The sequence below is a fragment of the Clinocottus analis genome, unplaced genomic scaffold (genome assembly GCF_023055335.1).
Source record: "Clinocottus analis isolate CAN_PGR_092001 unplaced genomic scaffold, fCliAna1.0.p SCAF_13, whole genome shotgun sequence".
Lineage (NCBI taxonomy): Eukaryota > Metazoa > Chordata > Actinopteri > Perciformes > Cottidae > Clinocottus > Clinocottus analis.
Genome location: NW_027175854.1, coordinates 2,137,969 through 2,155,000, shown reverse-complemented (window position 1 = coordinate 2,155,000; position 17,032 = coordinate 2,137,969). Strand labels below are relative to the sequence as shown.

The 17,032-nt window shown below is 43.6% G+C and overlaps 1 protein-coding gene across 7 annotated transcripts in view; it reads left to right on the top strand.

The window, feature by feature from the left end:
• Positions 1-15,013, top strand: part of dnm1a (dynamin 1a) — a 42,519-nt gene extending 27,506 nt beyond the window's left edge. For 3 of the 7 annotated variants that reach the window (XM_068573302.1, XM_068573305.1, XM_068573301.1), the window contains 7 exons: positions 11,187-11,296; positions 11,533-11,644; positions 11,931-11,945; positions 12,124-12,294; positions 12,392-12,633; positions 12,803-13,006; positions 14,758-15,013. In XM_068573302.1, coding sequence (XP_068429403.1) covers positions 11,187-11,296; positions 11,533-11,644; positions 11,931-11,945; positions 12,124-12,294; positions 12,392-12,633; positions 12,803-13,006; positions 14,758-14,788 — 885 coding nt within the window. In that variant the 3' untranslated portion in view covers positions 14,789-15,013. Of the gene's footprint in view, positions 1-11,186; positions 11,297-11,532; positions 11,645-11,930; positions 11,946-12,123; positions 12,295-12,391; positions 12,634-12,802; positions 13,007-13,787; positions 13,825-14,757 lie in introns of all 7 variants that reach the window. The other 4 variants (XM_068573304.1, XM_068573303.1, XM_068573307.1 and 1 more) reach the window with 2 other exon arrangements.
• Positions 15,014-17,032: the final 2,019 nt, after the last annotated feature.

Here is a 17,032-nt window from a genome sequence, read left to right as displayed (position 1 = left end):
AAAACACAAACACACACACACACATGCACACACACGGGGGTCATACCTCATTTAGCACAAATTTGTACAACCTAAACTCGGCTGACCTACAGGCCAAGACTAAATAAATAAAACCCAGGATATTTCTCTGAACAATAACAATTTTTAAAAGACGTTGAGACTAAGTTGTCAGTAAAAGACAGAATCATCCCGAAGCCGGCTCTTTCCTCTCCAAGTGCTCTCAATCGCTCATGGTTGAAAACTTAGCAGCGAATATTTGTGGTCAACTGAGATCATACTAAGTCTGACCCAACACCTCCCACTAAAACACCAGAATACATAACCTTTTGTCTCCTTGACTCATGCCAAACATGCCAAACAGAAATACATTTGCGGGGGGGATACTTGCGACTTGACCGTCTCCGCTCTTCTCACCACTTCTCGCTGTCTTTCTCTTCTTCTTGTCTGACATTAGTTCTTCCTCCTTCTTGACTGGTTAGCCCCAATTCATCTCCCGACATCCTTTTCATTCAACACTGCCGCACACATTGAGGCGGAAACAGGCGGATGGTTTTCCGAAATGTGACTTCGGAGTCGCTTGAATTTTGTTTACTGAAGCTTCCTGGAGCAAAAAAAAAAAAAAAAAAAGCCACTCCGGCAAGGAGCAAGGTGGACCGGCTGGAGGCTCGACGTGGCAAAGGACTGGCCATCAAGTTTCCCCTTTAAGAGACAGAAGGAGAAAAAGGAAGGAGAGAGAGAGGAGATATGGAGAATGAAGGAGGAGGAGCTCGCCGGCACCCCATTTTTCCTCTCTTCTTCCTCTCTCCCCTCCCTCTGTCTGGCCTCCCTCCCTCCGCCCTCCCTCACCTTCTTTCTTCTCTGGCTTTTGGGGAGAAAGTGAAGTCAAAGGTGAACAGGAAGTGAGACGCATTCAGTTGGCGAAGTGCGTTGTCAAGTTTAGGAAGGGAGTGAAGGATTGGCGGCCGAGGGAGAGAACTTTTTTTAAGTGTGCAGATGGGAAGACGACTCAGGCGGAGGCATACATGAGTAAAGCGTCTGCATGTTCGTCCCTTCCATTCGGTGTGTGTGCGCCTCTCCTCTCGTGGTACATGGGAGCGCTTATGTGTTTTTGGAGTGATGGATGTGTGTGTGTGTGTAGGAGTGAGAGCAGAGGCTCCATGGTCTTTGTAGCGAGGGCAGGAATGTCGGCGTTTTCTTGGCAAGCAGGAGGAAGCCTTGTAACAACTCCAGATGTGCAGCCCTGTGGTCTCCATCTCTCTCTTGCTCCCTCTGTTTTTACATCTAAAGCTGATTTCCTTCCCCTGTCCAACTCGAATAAAGAGCCCTTTATGCAGCTCTGCCGTCTTCCCAACACACACACACACACACACACACACACACACACACACACACACACACACACACACAGAGGGGTGGAGGGTGGAGGGGGGTGCTGGTGAAGGGTGACATACTACTGGTAAATCAGAACCAGAGCGAAAGAGGTTTTGTGTGTGTGCATGTGTGAGTAGATGAGAAGGAATGGTTGTGTGTTTCAAAGTTGCTACACAAGTACTCAAAGTTTGCCTCATTCACCTTCTTCGTTACACACACCCACACGCACACACGCACACACATCTACGTTTCTTTCTTACCGCTCGCAGACAGGAGTAATCAATGCTAGTGTTTCCAGGTGTGTGCGTGCGTGCGTGTGTGCGTGTGTGTGTGTTCAGAGGTGGCCAACGGCGTGTGTTTGTTTTAGCTATGGTTTCTGAGCTCCAAATCAAAGCAGGCACAATCCCGGGAGAGACGAGTCAGCATTACTGGCAGAGATGGAGGGATGTGGAGGGAAAGTGAGGGACGCAGGGAGGAAAACGGAGATGAAAGAATGAAGCAACTTCAAGATGTGGGCCGCAAAAAGGAGCAGATATGATGCCCGGTGAGGGGTGGGAGCTTCAACAAATATACATTTCTTTTTTGCTGAGAAACAAGCTAGAAAAGAGGACTAATCCTCTTTATTGTTGCAGTTCAGTTTTGAGTTCAGGGACTGAAGGAGTGAATGTTAATGGGCTGGGTGGGGGGAGCGCTGCGGTTTGCACCAACATTGTTTCCACTGTTTGGATGACCAGGCAGGCAGCTTCTTTTTTAAACTGTACTCGAAAGTATGCACACACACACGCACACACACACATGCACACACAGGGTGTTGGTTCATACTTTCATGAAAAACCTCAAGTTTCTTTTCCCATCTTTGTGTTTTGTTATCATAAAGCCAACGACTCTGTCGGTTCATGCAGGTTTGATTGCATCTTTAAGTGTTTGCATCAGTGCGGCGAGGCGATAAGCTCGTGGACACCATGCTGAAAATTCGTGTGCGACACGCCAAACCCAGGAATGTGATCCCCTGTATGTCATGTGAGTGTCATCAGTTACTGGGAAAGATCACAAATAGTTTTCAGACGAGAGATATACGATCACCAGCAGCATCGCTGGGTAACATGAATGTCAACCACATAATAGCTTGGTTTTATTTTCTTTCTCCCTCAAAGTATCATTTTATTATTTATTCTTTGTTGAAACCAAAAACTGAAGAAACTGTCAAACATATTTTAGATTTTTTCCAAAAAGAGAGTGGTGTGGAAAATGTCTTGTGGCGGAAGAAGTATTTAAGTTCTTAACTTAAAATAAAAGTAAAAAACTACATTCATGTGAAAATGCTTCATTACAAGTAAAAGTCATGCATTCAAACATTTTACTCAGGATCATTTTCAAAATTGTAAAATGTACTAAAAGTATCAGAATGGCCTCTGACTAATATTTTGTCGTGTTTTTTTTAATGCTAGTGTAGAAGCTGATTAACTTCTTTATATTCAGCGACACAATTTAGTGCAATGGTTCTGCCAAACAATTTTTTTTTCTGGATTTTTTTTTTTAACTATGTGAGAAGTTTAGTCTGTGAAACTGCTAAAAAAATCTGAAATGAGTAGAAAGTACAATATTTCTGGTTTCAACAGCTTAAATATGAGCTCAGCTGTGAAAGACATTAATTATTATCTTCTTTATCGTTGATACTCTTTAAATGTAAAGATTGTCCGCCTCCGAGACAGAACGGAGAGCTGGAAATATGAAATTTTTTTTAGAAGTAAACTGAAAGATGTACTGGACAGAATTGTGGAAAAATGCTGTTGAATAAATTACAATTCAAAGTTCATCCTGCCTGACTGATGAGATAAATGTGTGATGTGTGTTTGTCTTTTCTGCAAATTGTGTTATTATTCCTGATTGCGCTTTGCATCTGCAGAACATGAAATCAATACAGAAATCAAAAGGGAGACAAAGCCAGGGAGTGTAACACACACACTTTTTTGAGCACTTAATTTCTGAATGTCTTTCTGTGTGTGTGTGTGTGTGTGCTTGTGTAGTGTGTGTGTAGTTTGTCATTTTGTGATGTGTATGTGAGACTGTGCAGGCTCTGCAGGATTGACAGACATTTAAAGATTGCTGCACGTGTTTAATAGCACGTGACATGAACTTTAGTGTGTCACCTTTTCAAAAACATATTCTCCCGGTGAATGTGCGTATGCATATTTATGGCTGTTTTATACTGTGTTATATTTTATGTTACTTTTCGTCTTAATGACTGACTTGAGGTAGAATTTCCTCTTTAACTTTGACATAGGTGAGAGATTTTTTGTGTTCATAAATATCAAGTTTTACAAGACTAAATTTACTGTAAATGTGTAAAATAAAATAAAAAATGTCGCTCCACCGTTGGACCTGTCCACTTTTGGCAAAATTATGTCATAAAATTATTCTCTTTGCAAACACTCGGTGTATTCAGAACAGATTTGACTTGTGTAAGTGCAAATGTTATATTCTGGCAGTTGAATTTCCTATAAAAAGTATTCAAAATAGCAGTTAATTTCAGTCCGATTTGCATCATGTAGTTCTGATGATGAAAGGACAAAAGTAAAAGAGGATCAGGGCTATAAGGATTAGCCTATTACCAGTATTCCCTAAATTTTGCATCTATAAAATACCACAAATACATGTTAGAACTCCATAAAAGTTTGCACCCCCTGTGTGACTTCCTGTTGGTTTACACATGTGAACGTTTTACCTCCATCTAAGTTTAACAGCACATGTTGACCTCAGATGTGAGCGCTTCAGTTTGTTGATGCACTTTGTTCTTCTCCCCTTTTTTGCACCTGCAAATATATATATAATAATATTAATTTCACATGTGAAAGAAGGGACTTTCTACAGGCATTATTTTTCATCTCACATGCTTGAATCTGAAATGTATAAAAAAAAATCGATTGTGCAATCGCATGACTTTAAAGGAAACTGTGGGATATTCCTCGGGAGAAGAGAGACACACAACACAAGCTCAGTAGACGTGTGGCGAGTTTCACGTGTTTGTGCTGTTAGCGAGCTGCACCCCCCCGTCTCTCTTTATGCTACTCTTTGGTGGCCACCAGTGATTGATCACATGTCCCAGCCAGGCCCTGAGTTGTTAGACTGACCTTCTGCAGAAGTCAAAGCAGAGCATATAATTAACGGCTTGGAAATTAGCTGCTAAACAGGAAAGTATCCCCGAACCTGCCAGCTTGTGTTTCAACCCGCTGGCTGAATGTGTCATTGTCGTGTGGACGTTTCCTTTCTCCGTGAAGAAGTTTATTTGTGTCGGTGTTCGTTCCCACAGGAAGAGATAAGTAGAGTCACTTTTCTAGCTGAGATTAAACTTTTGGGAGAGAAAAAAGAGGGCAATGAAAAGCAAGTTCCACCTGCCAAACAAAACATGTCACACATGACACGTTTTTTTTCCCAACATGAAAATGTATTTATGTTTTTTATCAGTGAAACATTTCAGATTTGTTGGAAACATTTTGTCTGTCAAAAAAAACTTTTATTCTGCGCTGTTATCAAGTTTCACTTTCCAAGATGTATGAAGTATTGCAGAGGACACTGGCCCGATGCCCAAGGTGACTCGATGAGTCATCAACAGCTGTGTTTTTACAAATTGTCCCAGAATAGCTCCAATCGAGCTGTTCCCAATCATAATTCTCTGAACCAAATTGTTTGCGGCTCCTGATTTAAATGTTTGCAGCACATGTCCGTACTTTAAATCAAGTCCAAACAGCATCAAGTCAAATTGGGTCTCTTCAGATTTCTCAAAGTCAGATTTCTCACAGACCGAACCCAGATTGTGGCGTGTCCTAGTTTGATTTTTTATTATAAAGTAGACTCAGCAATATCTGTCTTCAAAGGTATTCCTCCCAAAAGTTCATTATATCAAACCTACTTTATATATTAATTTCACCGAACTAGTCTAATTTTGCATTGAAGCTAAGCAAGTGCTTCAAACACGAGTCTCTTCCTTTTCATGTCTTTCCCCGGCGTGGAAGACTTACAGAAACGCTCTGCGTTTAATATTTTTTTTCAAAGGCAAAACTCAATAAGGGAATGGTAGAAGAATGGAGGGAAAGAAAACCGGAGGGAGGTGAGGAGGAGGGTTGTGAAAATTGCCATTGGCTGCCACCCAGGGCCCAGTCTTTGTGGTAATGAAGGGTTAGAGGCAGCGTTATTGCTCCCAGATGCCGTGCGGCTTCTCTGCAGCCCTTTGATGCATGGCCCAAGTCACCAGGACTTTCCTATCAGACTCCCATCAGCATACACACACACACACACACACACACACACACACACACACACACTGAGACATGCAGCCTCTTAAAACAACATGGATGCCGTAAACGACTATCTTCTTGGTTTTGCCCACCAAACTACTCAGATTTGTTTGAAAGTGTTAATTGGACAAGGTTTGTGTAAGGTCTCCTTGTGTGTGTTTATACACACTGTAGCATTTCTCTCTCTCTCTCTCTGTGTGTGTGTGTGTGTGTGTGTGAGGCCATATTTCATCCACATTTTGAATTAGTGTTTGAGACTTTGAGACGTTTTTTTGGATGGTGTGCACTGTGAGTGGTGAAATGCCTTTATGAATCCAGAAGTGAACTTCCTCTGGCTTTTCATAATGAGCCGGCTATTACTCACTAGAAAAATAAAACCATGGAAAGTACTTTGCTCACACACTGCTCCAAACACCACAGGTTAACTGCCGAGTGCACTGCCTGCTGAGTGTGTCTGTGTGCGTGTGTGTGTCTGTGTGTGTGCGTGTGTGTGTCCAGGTTCAGACAAAAGGTTTCAAACCCAGTATCCCATGTTGAAGGGTCAAGTCACCCAACTTTTAAAAGATGCATTTTCCCAATTAACTGTGGTGGGCTTCAGCCTCTGCAGGGATTTCTGCTCCCACTCCAATACAGAGAAGGTGATATTAAGAAAATGTCTTGAGAAAACTTAACAGCAACGTCTCTTTAAACAATCATTGTCACGAGCACCGTGGAAAACCCACAAGTACTGTTTCTTTGGTAGGTAATACTATCCTGAGTACATGGATAATCCAGAGAACAACAGATGGATTAAGTGACCCTTTAACCTCCTTTCACGCGTGGCTGTTGTAAATAGAAAAAAAACATGAACCAAGTATGAATTTAATAAACTTGTCCGACACAGGCACTCATATTAAGTAGTTGGGTTTGGCTTGTGGTGGGTACACTATAATTTCAGGGCCAGCCACACCCAGATCATCTTGACTGTGTTTGTGTGTGTTCAACTCACGGTAGTGTGACATAAGCAAAGTCACACAGGCGTACACTCAGTCGCCAGTTTATTAGGTACACCAAGCCCTGCAATAAATCAAAAGGTTATAACTTAAGTTTCCGTAGAAACCGATTCCGCTATTGTTCTGCGTTGTATTGACATGTTTCTGTTATTTTGTGCACCCCATTTATATCCATGAAGGTAGGCTAAATAACCAAAACACCTCTCTGTATAATGCAATGCAGTTCATCGGTAGTACACAGCTGCAGCCTCAAAAGAGATGCATCACAAACTGAACATCATGACCTTCATCAAAGGTTTATTGCTGTTGATTAGACTACAGCAGTTTTTAACTGGTTTACCTAAGAAATCCACAACCTAGCCTATATTTTACTGCAGTTTGCACCAACACATAAGAGGCAGTTTTGCCACCAAGCTCTGTAGCGAACACATAGGGAAGAATTGTCCGTAAATGACTAATTCCCATCTTTAACAAACATTTATACACATAGCTGTGTGAGTTTATAGAAATGTAGCGACATTTTTCATTGTGACATCACACAGTGTTCTAGAACACCCGATGAGCACATTTAGAACGCACTTCAGTAACTAAGAGCCAGTTGCATCGTCAACATTACTAATCAAGAGACACAAGACAACATGCATTGTTTCTTGAAAGACAACAGAGCCCAGAGGACTCTGGGAATCTTTCACGAGGACAACTTCTGGTCCATCATGGAGGATAAAGACATGCATGCTCATCTCAAGGCAGAAGCCCACAAGGTAGCTGACCATATTACTAAAGAAAGGGACAATCCGAAGACATTTAAGTCCAAGCAACACGCACAGTCGTGTGAAGACCTCGATGAAGACAGCTTCTGGTCCATCATGAAGGATGAGGCCATGCATGCTCATCTCAAGCAGGAAGCAGACAAGGTGGCTGACCTAATAAACACAGAGTTGGGTAATCAGAGGACATATAAACACAAGACAGATTGGATGGCTCCTAGAAAAAGTGAAGAGCAAAGCTTCTGGACCTTGATGGAGGATGAGGCCATTCATGCCCATGTGAGGCAGGAAGCCCTTCAGGTTGCTGAGATGATTACCAGATTCTGGGGCTCCAGCTCTCAGGACAGTGGAGGCCCAGCGGAGGCTGAACGTCTCGCTGAGGTATCCATCCTTCAGCCATCTTTCACATCTCCTCCTACCGCAGCCAAACCATCTCAACCCTTCCAGGTGACACAGTCTTCTCCAAAGGCTGATGAAGACAAGCAGCGACTGCGGCCAATGTCCAATCCCCAAAAACACCTGGACCATATCTTCAAACTGCTTGGCTGTGATGATTCGCAAAAGAAAATTGATGGTTTAACTTGTGTTCAAGATCTGGCAAGGAACCATCAGGACATATTGAAGGCCTCACTTCATAAAGTCTGCGCGGGTGTCATAAAGGAGGTGAATAACTTGCGCCCTACTGTTTCCTGCACCGCTATGGCCACCCTGGGTGAGATGTATGCTCACCTTCAGGCATCCATGGATGACATGGTGGTGGAAACGGGCTCTGCCGTGCTGCTGAAAGTGTGCAGGTCCAACACTTTAATGCAGCAGCAGGCCAATCTGGCATTGGACGCAATGATTCAAAACTGTAGTGCTAGTTGTAGCTTGAAAGTGCTGCTGAATGCGGGTCTGAGTTGCCGCAGCACTGGAGTCAGAGTCAGCGCAGCTCGACACCTCGGCCAGTTGTACGACGTCCTTGGAGCACGGACCCTCACAGGTAGCAAAAAGTTCACCAAACACTTCCTTATTGCTCTAAGAAAAATATGTGTCGATGAGGCAGCGGAAGTGAGGCGCCACGGACATGACATCGTCCAAAACATTTCCAACCACAGTGCCTTCCAAAAGCAGTGGAAAGATGCTGACCCAGAAAAGGACAGACGCTGGCTGGATTGACTCTTTTAATCCCTGCTGGTTCATGATATTTGTCAATAAATGTCTTTCATGAATCAAATTAAACAGATACTTGAGCACTTAAATCAAACAGACAAACGAGAATGGTGGCGTTTGCTTTTTACAGTGACTGAACAAAGTTGAATGTTGCTGGCAGCAGGTCCATTTTGAGTGTGTGACATGAGGTCGTAGTTCAACTAACACAGTATTCCAGCACTGGATTTCTGTTCTGCATTCACAGATCTTCTCTTAGGTATTGATTACACACACAGAGACACGCATGCAATTGCAAGTATATGCACGAATGGCTAAGTACACACACACAACCTCGCTGTTTCCATTGTGATCATTACCAACAGAAGGGAAGTCCCCCGGCAGAGCCGTCGTGGTTCTGCCGTCACACATCTATACCTCACTGCAGTTTGAGTATGAGTCTTTCTGCCGGTCTGTTTTTTGGAAGTTGATTCACAATGCAAGTCAAATTGCTGCGGATAAAGGTCAAATAAAGCATGTATCTCATAGAGCTAATGCATATCATGTGTGTATCTGGATGTTTGAGTTTGTTTTCTCATGCGTCTCTGTGTGCGTGCAGAACGTCGGAAATCTGTACGTTTGGCCGTTATTGCTGGCTGGCTTTTATGGGAGCATATGGGAAAGCACTCAACTCCTGACTTCCTTCAACACAACTACACACACGCATACACATGAAAACACACATGCTAGATGGGCTAGTTGACAGACAGAAAACCTGATAATCTGTCAGGAGTCGGGAAAGTGCCTCAAAGCTACAGTTATATAAAAAACAACTATTTCCTCGTAAACCAAATGTGTCTTTGCATTATTATGTCTAGCTTGTATTATTCCACACTTCACCATTCAGTTTCTCTGTACTTTCCCCACACACATCATGCACACACACACACACACACACACACACACACTCTGACACACCAGCACCCCAGCCCCCCCCCCCCTTTCAGTCTTCTCCCTTTCCAACTCAACTGACTGGATTTACTGGCCAGAGGAGAGGAAAATGTATGAATCAGTCCAAGGTTGCTCACTCCCAGGGAGCGGGGAGGCAAAGAGAGCGAGGGAACAAGAGGAAAGAAAGAGGAGGGAAAAAAAGATGAAGAGAGAGCAAGAAAATAGAAGGAAGATGGAGAAATACGGAGCAAACTTAGAGACGGAGGACAGGAGACCTCTTTGCCCCGTTAATGATGATGTCAGCAGTCTGAGTCTGAGTCGACTGCTTGTTTGGTTTTACTTTTTGTATAGCGCACACCTGGGTGAACTGTGTGTGTGTGTGTGTGTGTGTGTGTGTGTGTGTGTGTGTGTGTGTGTGTGTGTGTGTGTGTGTGAGAGAGAGAGAGTTTTACATGCAGTTAGGGGATATGACCATTTGGCTGCACAGGTCATAAATCCTTTGATGAAGGAGTTTGGTCACACACACAACCCCCTGTCTCCGTCTCTCTCTCTCTCTCTCTCTCTCTCTCTCTCTCTCTCTCTCTCTCTCTCGCTCTCTCTCTCTCTCTCTCTCTCTCTCTCTCTCTCTCTCTCTCTCTCTCTCTTTCTCTACGCGCACACACACACACACACACACACACACACTGGGTTGGGCAGGGCAGGCCCGTGGTTAGCTATCCAGATGGTTTTAAGGTTAGTTAAAGACTACGCTCAAAGGTGCTGTTTGCTACCAAAGCAGTGTGTGTGTGTGTGTGTGTGTGTGTGTGTGTGTGTGTGTGTGTGTGTGTATATGTGTGTGTGTTCATCAATGTTTAAAGAAACTCCCTCACCCTGTACTATTTTTGGCTATCGTCTTTTTTTTTAAAGACAAATTTTACTGTGGATAGTAAAACATTCACACACGCACACAAATGCACCCACAGTAAACTTCATTTTGTAACAATAGACTTTGAGAAGTTAAACGACAACATGTGTGTGCGTGTGTGTGTATGTAAGATAGAGAAGGAGCGAGAGTGGTGGTATGTGTCAGACGCTTTGATTCATAAATAGTTGGATGTCTGGATATCATACGTTGTGTGCAGATTTACAAGTACAAGAGATTTCTACACTGGAACGCGGTTTCTCTCTCTCTCGCTCTGCATGTGTGTGTTTCTCATTTGTTGCCCCCCCCCCCCACGCCCCCACCTCCCTTTTTTTTTTTACCCTGCACAACTGTAATCAAAACCACAGACAGACTTGAGGGCTGTGTGTGACTTTCCCATTTTGTCTCTTGCCTTTCTCTTCTCTTTTTTTGCCATGCTGTTACATTTAATATGTGAGCATTCACTCCTGGTCTCCCCGAGTTCCTTCATCATCTTTCTTTTTCGTCTCTTTTAATCGAGTTGCTGTCATTGTGTCTCTTGACATGAGAGGTTTTTGTATTAAGTAGTCCATTGATCAGCCCTCAGGGATTATAATGCAGCATTAATTTCTGCAGTGGCTCTTTTATTTTTGGTCTGATGTACAATGTCAGTGCAAAATACTGTAAATCTCTATGACCGTTTTTACTCTTCAGCCAAATTCCTCACCCATGGAGCAACTCGGTCTCCTTCTTCCTCTCCCTCACGTGTGCAACCAGTGTGTTTCTCTTTTGCCTCCTGCAGGAGAAGGAGAAGAAGTACATGCTGCAGGTGGACAACCTGAAGCTGCGCGATGTGGAGAAAGGCTTCATGTCCAGCAAGAACATCTTTGCCCTCTTCAACACCGAACAGAGGTTTTATTATACACGCACGCGCTCACAAACACACACATCAATACACATACACACAACAGATGAATACTATTTATCACGCAATGCCAAGTTAAAATTGACAATTTATCTGCCTGAAATAACAGTCCTGTTTATTTATTTATTTAAAGTTTTAAAGTAAAAGTAATTGTTCATGATGGGGTTTAAAAGAACAACATATAAAAACTCCAAGAACATCATTCAGCATTGTGTGTCCACAGAAATGTGTACAAGGACTACCGTCAGCTGGAGCTGGCCTGTGAGACTCAGGAAGACGTCGATGCCTGGAAGGCCTCCTTCCTCAGAGCTGGAGTTTATCCTGAACGGGTCATGGTACGATCTTCTCAAAGCATTTGTTTCATGCATACGGACAGTATAGTACAGTGTACCATGTATGATAAGTTATATTTCTGTTCAAATCATTGGACTGATTGCAAGCAGTATGAAACACAATACATCAATAACCTTGATTTTGTCTAAACGTAAGGCTAATTGTTGTTTTATAAGAGTTGTTGTGATGTTTATTTGGAGTCTATTTATATGTTGTCATGTCTCTCATGTGATACTGTATCTGTCCTCTGTCGATGTCTGTTTTCCTCATTGCTGTTTGACCTTATAGGATAAGGAAGGAAAGGTATGTTGTTTTCAGCACTTTTGTGTCTTTTCTGAACAATTATTGAGTGAACCATCTCCTTCATCTCCTTCTTGATCTTGTGTGTTGCATCGACAGTCTCTGTTTCTCTCGTTTCTTGCTGAAGCTAAACTGAACTCCATGTCCTCTGTCCTCCCTCCCCCCCCGTTCGTCTCCACAGAGCGAGGGCAGCGATGAAAATGGCTCTGACAACATAATGCACAGCATGGACCCTCAGCTGGAGCGCCAGGTGGAGACCATTCGCAACCTGGTGGACTCCTACATGGCCATCGTCAACAAGACCGTCCGGGACTTGATGCCGAAGACCATCATGCACCTCATGATTAACAACGTGAGCTCGCCATTTCAACTGTCAGCTCTTTCAGACACACACACACACACACACACTTCAACTCTCATCCCCAAAACATCTCTGTAATTTTGTCCAGACGAAAGAGTTCATCAATGCAGAGCTGCTGGCTCAGCTGTACTCGTGCGGCGACCAGACCACGCTGATGGAGGAGTCTCAGGAGCAGGCCCAGCACCGCGATGAGATGCTGCGCATGTACCACGCCCTGCGGGAGGCCCTCAGCATCATCGGTGACATCAGCACATCCACCATAACCACCAACATGCCGCCTCCGGTGGACGACTCTTGGCTGCAGGTGCAGCGGGGCGGCTCCGGGGGAAGGTAAGGGACGATCGATGACAGTAGACAGAGGATTACAGGCCATGGTTGGAGGGAACTTTTTAAAATATTTTTGGATCAAGTAAAATATGAGCATGGCGAGTTATTATCAGATTGGTTGCGTTGTTTTGTGTGAATCCCAGTGGATCATGTGCGCTCCCTTCTCCTCCAGGTCTCCGGCCTCCAGTCCAACTCCAAACCGCAGGGCACCGCCGGGACCTCCGGGACGCCCGAGCTCTCGTGGGCCTCCACCCGGGCCTCCTCCCGCCGGCGGACCCCCTGTCCCGTCTCGCCCGGGGGCGTCTCCGGACCCTTACAGTGGGCCGCCACCCACCGTGCCCTCCCGGCCCAACCGCGCACCCCCAAATGTGCCTAGGTGAGTGAACACACGAGAGGCCTTTCAAGCAAGCAACCGTTCCTCACACAAACCTGTCAAAGTATTTTTTTAACCATCGAAACCACAGATATCCATCCTGAAGTGTGGATGTGAAGACACCTGGATGAGGGAATAAAGGAGGTGAATGAAAGTGGAGAGGCTGTCATAGACAAATAGATGGATAGAGATCTGTTATCAGTGATACAATTCATAACCAACGGATTATTTTCCTCTTTTTCTCTTGGTTTGGGTAAACAGTTATCTCTCTGCCACCTTTGAACTTTCAACACACTAACGCTCCACTGTTCATTGCTTACACCCACTTCACCACTGTCCTCATCGGAATAGTTAAGAAACATGTGCTTTTAAAGTAAGTCAGTGACTGGAATGAGAGTTTTTTTCTTCTTGTTTTGTTCTCCATTCACTGCTTCCTGTGTTTGTGAGCGAGCTAACTGTCTTCCTCCCCGTTCATTGTCAGAGTAGCAGCTTGCGTCTCTCAGAGTCGGAGACACTAACGTTGCTGAGCAAAGCTCTCACTGGCGAACGCAGCCGTGACCAGTTAAACAGAGGAGTATCTCAAAAATCCTCCCAAACCTCTCACTCAGAATCACCAGCGGTGAACGTGTTAATTCTGGTGTGTCCTAAGTGAGAGCTGAGCACATGTGACATTGGTCATTTCCTGCACTGTAACTGTTTGCACTCCTTTTCTCTCCTCCTCCTCTTCAACCCTCTTTTCCTCACCACACTTCTGTCCCACACATGACTATGGTTCCTTCTACAGAATCACTATCACTGACCAATGAGGACTAACTTTACTGGTACGTTGGGTACTGTCCGCCATCATCATCATCATCATCATCATGACCACTTTCCTTCTTTCTCTTCCTCTCAGTAGGCATCCTTTCACTGCATGCCATTTTTGGTTTTCTCACTTTTCTTTTCTCTTCTCAGAGCGCTGCATGGGCAAACACACACCCAGCTCACAGGGTGTGTGTGTGTGTATGTGTGTGTTTGCGTCAGTGTTTCAGCTGATTTTGGAGTCATTTCAATAATTCATTTATTGAAGGGGTGTCAGTGTGTCAGAATGTTTTAAAATGTCTTGTGAAAGAGGACTTTTCTCAAGATTACAGCGGACAGGAATCAACTGTCCAAAACATCAAGACGATTGTTGTCTTTGTGTCCGTGTTGTGTGTGACGTAGCTATGCCATGACATCCCACTCATCCCTAACTTTGTAATTGAGTGCCTCGGGTTGTCGTTTAAAGTCATGGCATCTGTTCATACCAGCATGTGTGCAGGTAGCTCTGCTCACTTCTCAACAAACCTTTTTTTCCCCACAGTGATGTACAGGATTGTTCACATTCACAGGCCTCTAAAAAACTATTGAATCAAAACAATCTGAGTGGGGAACATCTCTCTTTGGTTGCACGACATACAGCTTATACACATACAAGCAACCTCTGGAAAGGTGTTCATTGTGACTAACTGAGCCTTGTGTTTTGGGTTTCCTCCCATGTGTTATCTCATGATATAAGTGGCTGTCTGTGTGGGTGAAGGTTTTTTTTATGTGCATGATTAACACATGGGGGGGCCCTGAAATAAAAACATGTAAGTATAAACCTTAACTTGAAGTTCAAATGGAGGCTGCAAACATCTAGAAAACACTAATCCAACCTGATCCCATCCTCTCTTCTTTGTATCCTGTTTCTGTGTGTGTGTGTGTGTGTGTGTGTGTGTGTGTGTTCATGGCAGTCGGAGACCCCCGCCTTCTCCAACCCACTAGACCTCCGAGCTCCTTCCTTCCTCCCTCCGTCCGTCCATCCATCCCACCTCTGGATGAGAGGCCATGGACAACAGCGCCACCTTCCTGTTGTTTTCTGCCACACCCGACCAAGCCAGCTCCCTTCTCCTGCTCCTACTTTTCCCTTACAAAACACACACACACACACACACACACACACACACACACACACACACACACACACACACACACACACACACACGCGCGCGCAGAATACTTGAAACACCTGCATGACCGACTTATGAACATGCTGCACCCTCAGAATTTAAATAGACTACATTGAGAATATAAAATATATACTTTTTTGAGTGTATGCGCACATGTGCATGCACACTGCTTTCATATATATATATATATATATATATATATATATATATATATATATATATATATATATATATATATATATATATATACATATATATACACACAAGAAGATACATAGAGAGTATGTGTTTCTGCTGTTCTCCTAAGGTGGGAGCACACTAAGCATGACACTTTGCCTGAGTATTACATTATACTTCAGCCTTTTTGATGGGTATTCTGGCTGCTGACTGACTTATCTTAACTTTTGTTTGATCTTGTGTTTTTTACTGATTTCCTCACTAAAATGTTTGTGTCACTAACTCACCTTGTACTGCCGGCCATGCGCGAAGAAAACATTTCTTCAGATTAGAGTTTTAAAAGAAGTTTTCTTCAGTTCCCCGGTGACAGTACATGTTTTTACAACATATTGAGCAGCTGGAAACTAGAGGCTTTGTTTTTGTGAAAATGTCACTGGCAGTGCAGAATTTCAGGCGACAAGGTGAAGAAGAAACCTCTTCATCCTCCCTCTTAGCTCCTCTTCTTTAAAACCTTTTTTTTTTTACACATCGACTATGAAACAGACTGCACCATCACTCAGCTCCCATGAGGGAGGAGGGCTTGAACGGACCACATACAGCCTCATATGCATGAACACACATGAGCTGCTGCTCTTCTTTCTTGTTGTCCCCCCTCCTCCTCTTCTTTCTCCCCTTGCTCTCTAGGACTGAAGCGATCGTCATGTTGTAAAGGCCTCACTGTCCCTAAAACCACCTCTCAGAAACGCTGTTGTCTGTGCTTCAACAGAACCTATGCAACAAAGAAAATGGTTTTACAATCTTTTTTTTCTTTGGCTTAAAGAGTCACGCCACTTTTCCCACTTCCCTCTTCTTAAAAAAACATTGTCGCTGTGTTATCTTATTGAGGCGGGATCCAAATAGAAAGTGCAATATATAGACTATCCTTCTGCAGACAGCTGCATGACAAACCTTTTTACGAAGAGGAAGGGAATATGTGGCCTGGGTTGCACCCTTGGATATCATTTATTTATTTAGAGGGAATTAGGTGTCTAATGGGAAAGGGGGTCCCTCAGCTTTCTATTTTATTCTGCATTTAATCCTTTGATGTACTGACAGGAAAACTCTCAGAATTCATCCAGGTTTATGTCTGCTATTTATATAATTTTTGTTTTTTTCTCCTTTTCTTCCTTCTCTCAGTGGTCAGGGGGGTGAGTGAGAACATGAAAACAGCCACAGTCTATGCATAGCACGGTGTTTCACCCTCACATCGCTGTCTGAGAGCCTGTGAGTTCATCCCATCTGTTCACCTCGTCGGTGTGTTTTGACCCCGAACTAAAATTCCCCAACGCAACATCCATAAAAAAAACCTCAACTGATGTAATTTTAGCCACTTAGAAACTACTCCTGTGACCCTTTGTGCATCTGAATTCTCCACAACTGCAACGTAAATACAACAAATCTTATTCTACTTATTATTTTAAAGTGAATAGTTTATTATGGACATGTCTTACTGTGTTACGATGTATATGTGTGGTGCCTCTTATGGGACTTGTACTTCCTCTGTAGAGAATTACATTTGCTGAATATTTAAATTATTATTAATAAATGACTATGAGTATCAGGAAATCTTTGAAAAACGTATACAAATGTATAATGCAGTGCTGTATGTGGACATTGGCAGGTTGCTTGATACTCTAGCTGGAAGCAGAGATAGTTTTCTTTAGTTTTTCTTGTTTCTCTCTGTATAAAAGAGCAGAAGGGGACGGTGTGAATGTGTGAACTCCTGCAGCAACCAGGTCCTGCATCTTGTTTTAAGTGCTGCGGATGGAACGATGACTCCGTCCTGCAGAACTGCTGTGCTTTGTCAACACATTAAAAACCTCAATGTACTCATTAACGTTTC